At 35.8% G+C, this 16564-nt stretch overlaps 1 protein-coding gene across 1 annotated transcript in view; it reads right to left on the minus strand.

The window, feature by feature from the left end:
• SLC7A9 (solute carrier family 7 member 9) overlaps positions 1-16564 on the minus strand; it is a 369032-nt gene that overhangs the window by 74899 nt on the left and 277569 nt on the right. Inside the window, exon 10 of the mRNA XM_044081885.1 lies at positions 9962-10111. Within this exon, the coding sequence (XP_043937820.1) occupies positions 9962-10111 (150 nt within the window). The remainder of the gene's footprint in view (positions 1-9961; positions 10112-16564) is intronic.

Below are 16564 nucleotides of genomic sequence, written 5' to 3' on the forward strand. Positions count from 1 at the left end.
ATGTGCTATGTACTGTACCACATTGCACTTATCTTCCAGTGCTATATGGCATCATGTTACACTCATCTCACGATGCTATAGTATGTTGCAGTCAGCTCACTGTGATATAGTTTGCCATACCTTACTCATCTCACTATGGTGTAGAGTATCACATTGCACTTATTTTATGTTGTAGTCAGCTCACTGTCATATAGTGTGCCATACTTTACTCATCTCGCTATGGTGTAGCGTATCACACTGCACTTATTTTGTTGCAGTCAACTCACTGTGATATAGTGTGCCATACCTTACTATAGTGTGCCATACCTTACTCATCTCGCTATGATGTAGAGTATCACACTACACTTATTTTATGTTGCAGTCAGCTCACTGTGATATAGTGTACCATACCTTACTCATCTCACAATGGTGTAGAGTATCACACTACACTTATTTTATGTTGCAGTCAGCTCACTGTGATATAGTGTGCCATACCTTACTCATCTTGGTGTGTTGTAGAGTATCACACTGCACTTATTTTAAGGTGGCCAGTGCTTTGCCATTTATGATTCCTTTTCCAGCAAAAAGTTAAATGTGAGGAGAATTGAAATTGGCCAAATATGTGTCACTGAGTGCATGTGCATGTTCCTCTGACTGTGTGTGATATCTTGAACCCAAAAGGCTCAATGTCTGTTGTGGCAAGGCTCCATAAAGTCTTATCCTGATTATTATGCACTGAAAGAAGGATGATTATAGGTTCTGGGAATGCTAAAATGGAATATTTTATTTTATTGTATTTTATTTGTATTTGTTTTCTGGAGTAAAACACTGATCTCCAAGGACCTTTTTCAGGATCGGTGTCTGGTTAAGTGACTTGCTCCGAGTCATACAGTTAGGCAATGGAGGCTAAGGGAATCAAACCTTGTATCACTGGTCCACAGGAAACAGCTCGTTAGCAACTATTTAATCTTTTAAGCCAACTGTCAGACAATATGAAGACAGTTAAGTGACAAAATGTCATGTTTCAGGGATGTGAGCCTAGAGCAATCAGTTTTAATATCCCTGAAAGATCCCTGAGATGTACAGTACAGCTGAAAGAAGACAGCTGGCTCTTTAGGTAATAAATGTCTGAGACAAGACTTTAGAAACATGAAGAATTATTAGGTATGAAATAGCTGAATAGTGTGTGGAAGATTCAGAGAAAAATGTACTTTTGCGTGGAAGAACAGAAACAAATGATAACTTATGTATAGGTAAACAAGAATGACTAACAACCTATAAATTGCTGTAGAAGTAATTATATTTGATAACGTATGATGTATTTGGTGCCATACTGGAAGTTCAAGACTCAGTACTGTGAACCCCAGAACTATGAAAAATGAATTACAATTTAGATTCAATATGAGCAAAGCATGAAACTATTTGTTATGTATTAAAAGCATTTTTCACTGGGTACATCTCCCTGTAATCTCCTTTCTGGTGGCTGTATCTCCCGAGATCCTGATGCTTATATATGCTAACTCTAGTATTGCTATACCTCATAGGAGAGGGGAATTCTCTAACATACTTCAGTTTCAGACATGGTGTATATCAGACTGGTACTATTTCCTCTGACTGCACCTTTTCCACAACATGCGTGAATGGGCGTTCCTTCATTGAAGGTTGTGCATTAGGCCCGGCAAGCCAGCACGTAAAAATCTACTGCCAATCATTAGTGGACCGGAGTTCCGCTGTGGTGACCCCTAACCGGGAAAAGCCGAAAGACACAAACAAACACTTGCCCTCTTCAAACTTAAAGCAGGAGCCAAGTGTATTAAAAAAGTGAGCATCCATCCTCAGTACTCGAAATGCATACTACTGAGGATTAGTTTCATGTGGAAATAAATAGTATGTATAAAAAGCAGAAGAAAACTTAAGTTTAGTGTTGAAACAGTTACATAAAAATGTAAATAAATTATGAGAAATCTGGAAAATAAGTGAGTAATAATATTATCATTACTGTGTTGGCATAATATTTTTCAGTATTGCTTGCTTATACCAGTACACACATACTATAAATTTCTTGTTTTGTTTTATGTTCGGTAGTAGAAGTTTTGTGGATTCATATGCATATTTATTTATTCATTCATTTATTTATTTGGCATTTGTTTACCAGGAAAGTCCAACTGGGCCAGAAAGTGCCAATTTTCAGAGGAGGCCCTGGGAGAAAAGCTCCACAATCACAATCTTTCAAAAATCGAGTACATATATTTTAAATCACAAAGTATCATGTTACACTACAAAAGATAGTAAAAAATGTTGTAATGAGAAAAACATAGAACATATGTTTCATAGTGGACCGCAATAAAAACAATAATATGAGTTGGAGAAAATATATGAAGAAAAACATCAATAGTCATATTACTTGTTACATAAATTAGTATATGATAAATGTGACCTGAGACAATTCTAATAAGATATTTAAATAGATATTAGAGATTATATGATTAGAGACAGTGAGGGATAATTGAGTGATGTCTTACTATGAGAAATGGGGTTGATATTATAGTTATAGAAGGAAGAAGGACAGAGAGAGGATTATAAAATGAGTGCAGTGTAGGGTGTCTTCAGGTCGGTTAGATGAGCTGGAAGGAAGGAGAAAGAGATAGAGGAAAGGTCTGCAGAGATAAAGTGGATAAGTTAAGGTAGTGGAAAAAAAAGGACTAGAGTAGGAAGCTGGAGAGAGGGTTGTGAAGTGTGATTTAGGTGAGTGAAGTATATTGAAGAAGTTCAGCCAGGACTGGCACAAGAGCAGGTCCAAGATTTTGTAAAATATTGTTTTAGGGAGCATTTAAAGGTGGGTAGGTTAGAAATAGTTCTGGTGGTTATAGGTAAAGACTTCCATTTTTTGCCACTGAGTATGCATACAGGCTTTGTCCAGGAGATTTATTTGGTTTATGTATGGTGAAAACTTGTTTGTCTTCTGATTTAAGAGTTCTTTTTGGAAAACATATGTTGATTAAAGGAGTAAGAGATGGGTAGGCTAATGGTTTGTGCATGATTTTATGTATTGTTATAAGCTGAATGTAGGAGAGGTGGAGGGGGAGTTCCAGCTAGCTAAGGGTATACAAAGCTTTGCAGTGATGGGCAAAGGAGGATGAATTAGTAGCAAATGTGGCAATTTTGTAGCAGCTTTCAAGTTTGTTTGTTATGAAGGACTGTAAATTGGTTAGAAGTGGTGCTCCATAGATTAGGGAAGGCACAAGGTAGGTTTTGGCTAGAGTAATTTTTGTGGGTGTGCTAAGAACATGTTTGTTTCTGTATAGCAATCATCATTTTTAATGGGTTTTCTTGCTATTGCTTTGGATGTGGGAGTGAAATCTAAGATTATCCTCTATTAGGACTCATAATAGTTTGGAATAGTGGACTAATTCAATTTTAGTACCCTTTGCTGAGAAGATTTTGAAAGATGCTTTGTTAGAGGTGTGAGGTTTGGGGGTAAAGAAGGGGAGTTTGGTATTTTGGGGTTGAGTAAGAGTTGTGCTCTTGTAAGCCAGGTTTCAATGGATATGACAGCTTGTTGAGTGATTTTCTGGAGGTGAGTTGAGCTGTTTGAAGAGCAGATGATGGTAGAGTCATCTACATATTGAATCAAGGTGCCTTCACAAAAAGATGAATGTAGGTTATTGATAAAAATATTAATTAGTAATGGGCCAAGGATGGATCTTTGTGAGACTCCTGTAGAAGTGGGAAGGTATGCAGAGATGTAGCCTTGCCATTTTCTAGCTTGTTGCCTGTTGGCATGGTAGCTAGAGAACCATTGAATACATGGAGATGGTAGACCCACGGTGGAAAGTTGATTGAGGAATTTACTGTGAGAGACCATGTTCAAGGCTTTTGCAAGATCTAGAAATACTGCAGATACAAGCTTACTAGAGTTGCAAGCTTTATTGCCAGTGTCTATAAATAATAGCAATGCAGTGGAGGTGCTGTGGTCTGGCTGAAATCCATCTTGTGTATTAGTGATTAGCTTATTTTGTAAGACATATTGGAGAAATTGCTGATGTATACGTCTTTCAAGGGTTTTAGAGAGAAGAGACAGGATGGCTATGGGTCAGAAATTTGTAATGTCAGTGGAATTATCTCTTTTATGTAAGGGGATAATCTGCGCCATTTTCCACAAGTTAGGGACACAGCACTCTGTCATTGATCTATTAATAAGAATGTTGATTGGGTATGCTATTACATCTGCAGCTAGATTTAGGTATTCCAGGGGAAGGTTGTCGGCTGAGGAGGAACAAGGTTTTAGTTTATATAAAAGCTTTTTTATGAGAGTTATAGAAACTGGCTGAAAAATAATGTGGGTGGAGTTGTCTGTATAAGGATTGGAGGGATTGCAGTTAGATGAGTTTTGTGAAGGAAATTGCTAGGGTCTAAGGTAGGAAAAGTTAGCTGTGTGGAAGGGTGTGTGTTAGGTGAGTTTGAGGTTAAGTTGGCTATGCATTCAATGAAGTATGTATTGAAACAGGTAGCTGTTTGAAGAGAGAGGATGTTTGGGTAATGGCTAGGATCTTTTTTTTATTTTTTTTTTATTTGGGTTGATAAGAGAAGATATGGTGGACCAGAATTTTTTAAGGTTGTTGTTATTGCTATCTTGCAGATGAGCATAATAAGACTTTTTATAGCTGTTAACTTGTTTCTTGACTTGATTTCGTAACTGTCTGAATAGTTGCCATTGTCATTTTTATTCTTTTTCCAGTTAATCCATGCTTTGTTTCTATCTTTCATAAGAAGTTTGCATTGGTTGGTGAGTTATGTGGTATGGCTGTTTTTAATCCTTTATGTACGCTATGGGGCTAAGGTGTTAATAGTATTTAGAAATACTGAATTGAAGTTTTCAAATGCATCATTTAAGGGGAGTCTTTTTAGGATGGGCTAATTAACTACTTTCAGAGCTTCAGTGAACGACTTCTTGAAGAAATTGGAGAGATTATAGGTAGTTTTGAACTTATGTTCCTTTGTTAGTTGTGTAATTCTCTTGTTGGTATAAGCTGGAAGGTAGTCACCTAGTGTATCAGGGAGGATACCCGAGGAGGTAAAATCAGATGAGTTAGTAACCAGAATCCAGTCCAGGATAGATTGTTGGGAGTTACTTTTTTGCCATATCTTGTTGGTGTATTAATAAGTTGAGTGAATTCAAAGAGGTTAATGCTGTTGATTGCTGAATTTGCAGATAAAGACTACCAGTCAATGTTTACATCACCCAGGAGGATAATTTCATTTGTGATTGTATCTGCTATCCAGGCTAGTATGCTATCAAGTATTGGAATGTTCTGTCCTGAGAGATACATAGCACAGCAATGTATAAACTCTTGGTTTTATTGCGTTTTAGGAATGAGATTAAGATTTCTGCTTTTCCAAAATTTGGGATTGTTCTTGTATAGGGAGTTACTGTGAGCAGATATGGGAATATTATAGCTATTCCACCTGCTTTTTATGTGTTGTGTGGAGCCTAATAATATTATATCCAGGGGATAGTATTTCAGCATCTTTTATTTCAGGTTTTAGCCATACCTCTGTTGTAACTAGAATGTCTGGGTTGTGTTGTGTCATCCAGGCATGAAAAGCTGTGATTTTGTTGCATATGCTTCTCATGTTTACAGTGACTATATTTAAACTTATGGGATGTATTCTTTTGTTTAGGGTTGGATTGGGACCTGAGGTGGGATGGATGTCACCACATTGACATATGGTGGAGAAAGATGGGTTGTTTATTATGGCATTTTAATCAGAGATGTGTAGAAGTATTACCTTGACATTGGGATTTATATTTTTTAGTGTTTTGGGGTTACAACAGTGGAGTGGAGTTATGGGAAATAAGCTTGAAGAGATTTTTGAGTAAGTAGCGGGAAGATGGTTGAAAGGTAAAGATGAAGTAAGGGTTGTGGTGTGCTTATTTATTATTACTACTGGTAGAGATGTTAGGAATGAGAGGAGGATGAATAAGGTGATACAGGAGGGAAGCAGCAATGTTATTGATGTTAAAATCTTGCAGTATGGTGAGGTGAGGTAATAAGCAGTGATATTAGTGTGGAGAATAAGTCGAATTTGATGGGGAGGGAGCACAGCGAGATTTGAGAAGGAATTTAGAACAGAAGTGGGTGGAGATGGTATAATTAGAACAGTTTGCGACTGTATAGTGCATTTTGGTACAGGATAGGAGGATGAGTAGAGTAGGCGGAGTAAGTGAAGTATAGGTGTAAATGTAATGGGGGTTGGTGGGAATTGGGGGTAGGGTGGGGTAGAGGAGTGGAGTGAAGCTGAAATGTAGCAAGGGCAGAACGGAGTAGTGATAGCCCACGGTGGAGTAAATACCAGGAAAATAATCTGTAAAACTGCTGCAAGAAAGGAGGTAAGACAAGTTCTGATAATTTTATAGACAGTAACACAAGCTGCTATATTGCTATTAACATACACCTAAGTTAACTGCAACAGGCAGTATTGCAGTGGTTTTGGCTTGACATGAGGCTATAGTAGCTGGAGAAACAACTGAAATGAAGGGAGGGCCAATCAGGTACTTCAAAAGAATGCAGTTACTCCCCATCACACATGGTTTACCACCAGAAACAATCAGTGATGTATAATGTTCATGGATACAAAGACAAGGACTTTGAACTCTAAATACTTGATGTGAGTCACAGCATTTCATTTTATTGTTATGGCTTTTATTTTCTTTCCAGGGAAATGTTACACTGCTAGACGAAATATAAACAATTGTTAATTTCCAGGCTGAGAATATGTCCAAGAATATGACAGCTTTCTAATGTGATATAGATCCATCCCCTTACAGAGACTATAGGCCTGTTATACAAGGGCTTCCGAAACTGCACAAGAATAGTATCAGACCACCTATGAGGCCTATAGTCTCTGTAAGGGGATGGTCAACAGAGGCTATTTCAATTTATGTGGAGAAAAAACTGAGACCAGTCCTAGATATTATGCACCATGTTTTGAAAGACACTGAACATTTTTTAAGAGATTTATATGCATTCACTAACCAAGGAATTGCTGATGGTGAATATATCCTGGTCACGTTAGATGTTGTTTCCCTCTTTACAATTATACCAAATACATTGGGCATAGATCATTTGAGAAAATTATTGACAAAAGTTGGCACATATAATGCCACAGAGATCACAGTTATACAGAAATTGATAGCCCTAGTACTCTATAATAACATTTTTATTTTTAATGATAATATTTACTGGCAGAAAAATGGAGTAGCAATGGGCAGTTCCTGCTCGAACAGCTACGCCAATATAGTCATGGCCACATGGGAGACGGATTATATTTTTAATAGCACATATGCACCATACATCCACTTTTATAGAAGATTTGTGGATGATTGTTTCTTTCTATAGAAAGGCACCTTAGATGGACTGAAGCTCTTTATTGAATACTTGAACCAAACCACTGACTTCTTAAAATGTACTTTTACTAACTGTTATACAGGAATTAATTTTCTGGATGTTTTTATCTATAAGGACACATTAGGCAACCTTAGTACAAGAATGTATAGGAAGGATTGTAGGGTCAACAATCTTCTTTCTAGACAGAGTATGCACCCAGAATTTGTCTTTGATAATGTTGCACGTAATCAATTTTTTAGAGCATCCAGACTCACTGTAGACCTGGTTGAGTATGAACAAATGATGCATACTACCAACTTGGAGTTAAAGGATAGGGGGTATCATACCTATAATATTAACAAGAATGAGACGATGGTAAGACGTATGAGATTCAATAAAGCCAAACCATATTTTTCTAATGCTGCCCCCAGATATAATATAAGCATGGAACCCAAACTTAGTCTCTGCCTTACTTATGCCAGAGATATCAAGTACTATACAGACATCATTAACAGAAATTGGCAGGTATTGGTTACTGAACCCACTATTTCCTCTTTAATTGGTGCTAGACCCCAATATACTTTCAAGAACAAAAAGAACTTGTATAGGAGATTATGTGGGGTAAGAACTGAGAAGCCTACCATGGAGTTTAAAGGCACACGACCATGTGGTCACTGTCCACAGTGCCCATATATAGACACTTCTATAATATTTCATCACCCTGACACAGCAAGAATGTTTGATATCAGGATAAGTGCCACTTGTGAGACCATACATGTTGTTTATCTGGCTGAGTGCCAACAATGTCATTGTTTCTATATAGGCAAGACAGACAGAACTCTTAGAGAGAGAATGAGAGAACATCTATATCACATTAGAAAGAAGTCTAGAATCAATGCCTTGGCTAAACACATTAACACCATAGGTGAACATCATAAATTTATTTTCAGAGTTCTGTCTGTTATCTATGAGAATAATAGAGGGGGCGATGTGAGAGTTAAAACTGAAGAGACAGAAGCAAAGTGGATAGTTAGACTGAGATCTCATATAGGACATGGCCTCAATGAATGTGTTCCTATTAAGCCCATATTACGTAACAGACCACTAAATAGGAGATGTACTTTTTAGGCATCAGAGTTTTATTTAAACAATAGTATTATTACTTATACATATAATTTGTTTACACATTATTATTTGTATTTATTTGTTTTTATCATATACAATATCAAATGAGTTCTGTCTTTTTAAAAGTTTTAGTCATGTGATTAATTAATACATGTATAAAGGTGTGTTTTTAGATGAAATGGTTACACCTGATGAAGCTATGTGAAAGCGCTTGTGTTCTCTATTAAACTGGTACCTGATTTTACTCTCCGTGGACTTTATTCATATTCTTGGACATATTCTCAGCCTGGATATATTGCCTCTTGATCTAAGGGAGCTGCTTGCTTATGTTTTTATAATAATTGTTCTTTTGGCTCTGTGTTTATCAATTGTTAATTTAGCTTCACCTTCAGCAGTATAAGGCCTGTGGGTGTGGGTGGGGGTGTGCCTCCAGCAGATTCAACATTCTAGTACAGAACACACTAATGCGGAAGTGGGGGGAAGCAATTAAGTTTAGTTTAAGTCTTGGAAATTGCCTTACATAGATTTTAACTGATGGTATTGCTTCTTTTGTAGTTTTGCAGCTGGAGGTGAAATTCAGCTGTATATGTTCCTTTGGTAGTGAGATTATGTTAACTTTTGCAGCAGCAATTGCCAGACATGCTATGTGCTCAGTACAATAGATTTTAACTGAAAGTATTGTGCTTTAACAAATCATTAATGGTATATTTATTTAAGGAATCCATACTTAGCCTTAAATGATTTGTACTTTTGCAACTGGAGCTGAATTTCAGCTCTAGAAGTTCCTTTGGTAGTCAGATTATGTTAACTTTTGCAAGCTGCAACTGTCAGATGTACTACATGTTCAGTACATGTAGAATGAAGCAGCTGGATAGAGAGAAGTTCACTTGGGTCATCATGGGGTAGAGAAGTGATGGTTTAAATATGACCAGAAACCTCTCAAGATACTTATGTAGGCATGTGGGAGGCTGTAGTTAAAAACAAACAAAGAAAAAAAATGGGGGTGCCATCAGATGAGGCTGTGTTACTCCATTTTACATCTCTTTTATTTCTGTCTTCAGATCTAGAAACCACATCTGTAGGAAAACATAAGGTGCACACAGGCAAGAAAATGCAACAGCAATGATGCAGTAGCTGTATTTAAAGCCTTGATATGCTGTCTGGAATGAAGAATATGGAGTTCTATCAGTATACATAATTTAACAAATTTAAGACTGTGCTGTCTATAAAACAAACAGTATCTGTATAAAGAAAAAGTCCAGCCCTGTCACCAGCTATGTACATGTGTATCTGATGATGTTACCAATGTGACTAATTCTGGTGTTGCACAGAATAACATAAGGAAAATGCCTGGAGCCCAGGAAACACCAGTGACATTAAAAGTAACACATTCTCTTAAATGTTACATAGACAGTGACACTGGTACATTAGTAATCCCCTGGAAATTGTTAACTGCAATTATAGCTTACCTTTACTGGTCTTTTTAGATCTTTTCTTGTGAATCTCATGACAATTAACGAGAGCGTAGCTGCACCATAAGAGATCCACACAGCAAAACTGAAATAGTTAATGAGTGTGTTGATATCTGCAGGTATAATATAAATTATCGAAAGTATACCCTGTAAAAAAATGAAAGAAATTAAGTACAGTGTGCTACTGCTTTGTTACCTATCCTAACAAAGTATTGTTGCTACAGTGCCAAAGGTGGGTAAATACTGATAACTATAGCCTGTGGTATAATTTCAAGTTGTAAATAGTACTAGTTAATAATAGTTAGCAGTCACCTTTTTATGCATACTAAAGATGAGAACTAAAGTTATAACTTTTTTTTATTTCATGACAATGCATTGTAATAGCCATATCTTTCAACCTCTTAGTGCAAGAAATCTGGACAAATCCTAAAATTATGGGGGGACAAAGGCTAAAATAGGAACAGATTTTAAATATTGCTCTTATAAATTTAGAAAGTTGCTAGAATAACAGTATTTGAGTTAACATGCATTTTTTGAAGAATATGACGTCTGAAACTCAAATGTATGTCATCATTTAATGACTTCAGTCCTCAGTGGTTTGATTTGCCAGAAAACCACAAATGTGATGAAAAACATGCCAAATATCTGAAATAAAAATTTGGCGATTCTGTGAAAATCTGGACATTTGAGAGATATGGTAATGGTGATGTACAGAGGCATTTTTAGTGAATGACAACTTGCCTCTGAAAGAAGCATGCATGTGTGAAAAAGGTGTGTATAGTTCTGTGTGCTTCTCTTTTCTCATGTTATTTACAATTACACAGTACTGTGAAGATTCATATTAGCAGGGACCTATAGTACCAGGAAAGCCCTGTAGGACAGTGTTAGCCAGTTCAAAGTATAACATTGGCTAAAAAGCATCCACTTTACATAGTGGGGTTACAGATACAGGAGAGAAGGCCTATGATGGCTAAGTAACAAAGAACTATGTTATGTAGCCTTGATAAATAATAGGTAAGTGCTTTCAGCCCATCTCTGAGACAGGAATATTAAATAATCTAAAACTCATTTTCCATGTTTAAGAAATTCTCTGAAAAATTATTATGCAGGTCTGTCATTATCTCACCTACAAAGTCACTGTCATTCCACCACACTTGAAGCTCGCTATCCGAAACTTTATATTTTTTTTTATTTCAGAAGTTCAACAATGCACCCTTATATAGTGTACACTAATGTGCATAACAGTATGTATTTATGATTACTTATGTATAGGTGGTGTGATGTTCTTTGTGAAGCTGGTCAACGGTTGATAATGAGGATGGGAGAATGTATGCGAGAAAACCTCATGCTGATCAGGATGTGAGAGAGCTGGTTGCATGAGCAAATTATTGACCAGAAGCTGTCAAAAAGTGATAGTGTGTAACAAAATACAATTTCAAAAGCATTTCAATTACAAAACAATTTATTCCTGTGTAATTTTTAAGTTCATAAGTTCAATTGTCAAGCTTATAACATCTTGGCCTTCAGGAAGCTCGATGGAATAACCCATCTTGATATTTTCTACATCTCAGATAAAAATAAACAAGACCGTTGAGTCAAATCTGAGTTTGGAAATTGGAAACACTTGGTGCAGGTTTTTAGACCTCTAGTAAATGTGATCACAAGCCACAACAAGCAAACAAACCTCTGTTTTTTGACAGTAGCTTTCGAGTCAGCTTTTATAATTTTAAAATATGGACTCATTGTTTTTCCTTCCTTCTCTGAGCAAGTACCAAACTCTCATGAACCTTTGGATTTTTTCCAGAGAACTGAAATAACTTAAACAGGTAGTGTTAGTTATCCACCTTTGCCAACTGTTACAATAAGTGGATGCTGTTAAAAATATGTTATAAGATCTTCATTGGTAATAGTCTGGTAACCCCTACCATTCCCTATGTCTAATCTAATTTCTCTGCTGATACCTCTACCTATTTCCCTACTGTTGCTTTTCAAACTTGTCTTCACACCTTGCTTATTCCTACATAATGCTGTATAACTAGCACTTCACTTTCTAAAAGCATGCTCTTTCCAATTACTTTCTCTTTTCTTCCTTTCCTCATTTTTTATTTTGAACCATTGTTGTACTCGCATATTAATTTTATTCATGATTTATAAAAAGTTTTATCTATTGTTATTAACATAGTAACTGTATATGGACCTATGAATATGCTTGCATTTTGTCTGGCAGTTGGTGTATACATATAAAGCTGTGAGCTGTAGTTCCTGTGGTAAAGCAGGGTCTACTTTAGAATGATGAAAAATTAAAATATTGAGCACTCACATGAGCGAAAAATCAGGAATTTGATATTTAGTTTTTTGGATCGCAGTACAGTGAAGACTGGAATATTTGCTCTTTTCTCACTGTAGTGCAATCTCGGAGTAGGAACATATATTTAATGGGGGTGTGGGGGGCACACACCCCCACAATAGCGATTTCGCTTTTCTGATTTTTTGCTCATGTGAGTGCTCGATATTTTAATTTTTTGTTTTTGTAATACAGACACATACAGCATTTGATTTTCACAGCCCTCATTTGCATACCGTGACACCTTGAACAAGTCACTTAACAAAGCAGTGTTTGTGGGAAACTGGGAATTTGGGCTAGGCTCCTCAATGTTTTCCTAAACTGCAAGCATAGTAACTGAATAATATGTACTATCGTCTTTTGCAAATCTGTTTATGTTTTACTGTGTGTCCTATTTGCATTAATTGTACTAAAATCATTGTAATTTTCATATCTGCTTTTTGTACATTTGGTGTAAGTATTATACTTGGAGCTTTTTTGCCATGCCTCTGATGAAAAAGGGCAACTTATACCCAGAAACTAACCCTGTAAAAATGTTAATAAATAAATATATGCATACATAAAACAAGCAAACAGAACTATACTTCTGTTTGTGTGATAGAGAATTGCTGTCTGATTTACTGTGCACCATTTATTTATTTATTTTCAAATGCCTATTGTTTTATCTTGTTTGGGGTTTTGGTAGTAACTAAGCTAATCCTGCCAAGAAGTGAGAGTAAGGCAGTTTTAAATTAGATGCTAGTCCATCAAAGGATGCACTTTTGCAGACTTAAACACCATACTGCGTAGCTATGAGAAATTTCCAGGATTGTAAGTCCACAATATGGCATGTCTTTGGGATGTGGGAAGTTACCAGAGCATTTAATGAAACTTTACCTAGACATTAATGGGACATGCATAGAAAAGGTCCAGGACAAATACTCTAACACCAAAAATCCAAATATAAAGCCAACAAATAAATTGATGCGCATTAAAACTAAAAATCAAACTACCAAAAATAGATTTACCAAAAATACTTTAATAAACAACCAGGTTATTCAATTGTAATCAATACATTTAAACATTCACATTAAAAGCAAGAACGTTCACAAATTCCCTAGTTGAATATTGAACTTGATTATCCATGACAGAATCTATATGCACTTTCCTCTTTGCATATTCTTAGAAGGAGACCCTTCCAAACCAGAAGCAAACTGAAGGCATATAAAATCAATCTTGATCTACTCCAGAACTAGAACACTCATTAAAGAAGACAAAGCTAAAATATAAGAGTGAAACAAACATCTCAATTTTCTGTACTTCATCGCAATTAAGGTGTGGTGAGTAGACAAAGAATATAAAAATAAATCATGAGCAGTCCACATTTCAGATGTGAAAAAGGCTGAAATCTAGTACATCTATCAGTTCTTGTCCAAAACACTCCTAAGCTTTCAGTCACATAGGTATCCCCAAAGTGTCATAGGTATCCCCAAACTCAGTAATATGTTAACATCTTGAGAAAACAAATGCTTTAACTCAAGAAAAGCAAAAGCAACTTAAACTTCATTATTTAAAGATGTACATAGTTTTATGGGTTTGTATTAAGTTAACAGCTTATGGGCGTGTTCTGGGAAGTATGTTTGTTTTTTTTGTTTGAAGGTTTTCTTTAAAACAAAAAGCCTTGCAAAATGTGACATAGGTTCCAGTGTTGATGATAAGAAAAAAAAACTATATAGGATTAACCTGCCAAACATTAGTGGGTGCATGTATCACAAAATCTAGAAATAGTCATTTAAAAAAGCAGTCATACATAATAGGTAAGTATAAACAGCTCTTATCATACTGGCTACACTTTCCATATTGTCTTGGAATATGAATGGTCTTCAGAATGGAAAGCATATGTAATTATAATAAGAAATGCAGCGTGTAAATAGCAATGCTACATGAGACACATTTGCTAAGAAATGAGCATGTGAATTTGATAAAGAGAGGATTTCTGGATGGTTATTCAGCAAAATATAAGGGATATCTGAAAAAGAAGTACTTAAATGAATTGCTCTAATAGTGATAAAAGAAAAAAGATACAAATGTCAGATTTATTGTAATAAGGGGCTATTCACAATGGATAAGGATTACACTGGCATGTATTTATATTCTACCTAAAACTGCTATTATGGAGCTTAAAAAATTGGGGGAAATAATCAGCTTTCAACAGAGAATAGTTATAAGTGGGGACTAGAATTTGATTTGCAAGAACGAGGATGTGTCTGGAGACCTAGAAGGGAAAATATCACAAAAGAGCATAAATTTCTGAAGAAATTTATGAAAATATTTGGAATCGAAGACATGAATTCAGTAGTAGAAACTCTATACATATTATTCCCCAAGGTACAATAACTGGACTAGGCTAGACAGAAATTATATTTCACAGGAACATGTGCATTTAACTGAAAACTTTGCCACACGTCCAATAACTATTTCAGATTACGCACCAATAAATACTAAGATGAAAATACAGGGTAATAAAGTAAAGATGAGACACTGGTGTTTCCCCACCTACATGTTAAAAAACAAGAGGAATTTTAGGGATAGGTAGTAGAAATTATTTGGGAGTTATTAAGAAAGATAGAGACTACTCCAGAAGATATAGCTAGTGAGTAGGATAAAATGAAAGTGGAGTTTAAAAATAGGGTAGAAATAAAAGAAAAAGAGAGTTAAGAAGTAACAAGAATTATTTAGAGGGCCTGACAAAAGTTAAAGTATTACAGAATAAGGGGAATGTCACAGACCAAGAACAGGCATAACTGAAGAGTGTTACAGAGGAAATAATGGAGTACCTGGATAATATGCATGAGTATAGGAAGATTTCAGTTAAGCATCTGTTTTTAATAATAACTCCACAGTACAAACTTTGGCACAATGACTTAGGCAAAAGAAACTGGAAATGGTTGTTGCCAGACTTAGGGAGCCAATAACGAGAAAAATAACTAGAGAGCCTATCGACTTATTGGCAATATTTCGGAAGTTTTATGAAAATTTGTATACAGCAGAACAGTGGGGAAATCTAGAAAATGCACACATGATTATATGTATGGAAGACTTAAATATGCCAAGGTTAGAGCTAGAAAAGGCTCAGCAATTAACAGTTAAGATATTAGGAAATGAGATAAAAATGGTGATATACAACAAATCTGCAGGAAAGTCTCTAGGAATAGATAGTATTCCAGTGGAAGTTTGGATGTTAGGAGGGAAAAAAGTGATAAAGATCTGGAATGTTTTGTTTAACAGTATTTTAAAATGAGGGGAAGTAACAACATCCTGGAAAAAACCTGTGGCAGCTTTAATATACAAAGACTGTAAAGAACCATCAGATTCAGCATCATATAGCCCCATTTCAATTTTAAACGATGATTATATTATAAAATGTTTATGTCTATAATGGCTAAAAGAATTGCAGCTGTGTTGCAAAATTGATAGATAATGATCAGTATTATTTTGTGGAGAAGAGGCAAACATTTGACAGCATTAATTGAACAATGATGATCCAGATGAAAGAGGAATGTAAGGAAATACCACTGTTGGTGGGTCTTGATACAGAGAAAGTGTTCAACAGAGTAAGCTGGGATTTTATGAGTAGGGGCAATGGAAGTATTTGCATTTCCTGATGCAATAATAAGATTAATTAGGAAGACATATGAAGGATCAGAGGCAAAAATCAAAGTGTGAGGCTTTATCTCTAATAAGTTGTGTCTGAAAAGAAGAACCATGTGGAGGACTCCTCTTCCCCCTGTGTTATTTGCATTATATTTAGAAAATAAGAGACTCAGAAATTTAAGGTTATAATTAGTGCAGTTTTCAAAAAAGTTGGCTTTATTTGCAGATAATCTGATCTCTGATATCAATCCCTTATAGCAAAGACAGTCTCTAGCCTGCAGTCAAATATCTTTTTAGCATCTTCCCATTCTGTTACCTTTTCCATTCTAATTATTTGTTCCCAGTACCTTGGTTCCTTTGCCAGCTTCCTCCAGTAAATTCCAGCCCCCTCTTGCCTATTCTCTGTACCCCTATTTGCAGTCATTCCTATCAGCAGAATGTCCTTTCTTCATTCCTGTCTTTGCTTAGGTTTTAGTACATGTTCTGCTACTTTATGAAATATAATATAATATTATGCATGGCTGTTGTTATTCTCCTTAAGGATCTGCATCCAAAATCCCACTCTTTCATTATTTATTGAATAACCCTATGCTTCATCATCATCATCCTTTTCTACTTTGAAT

The sequence above is a fragment of the Protopterus annectens genome, chromosome 8.part1 (genome assembly GCF_019279795.1).
Source record: "Protopterus annectens isolate FY-2018-M chromosome 8.part1, PAN1.0, whole genome shotgun sequence".
NCBI classification, from domain to species: Eukaryota; Metazoa; Chordata; order Ceratodontiformes; family Protopteridae; genus Protopterus; species Protopterus annectens.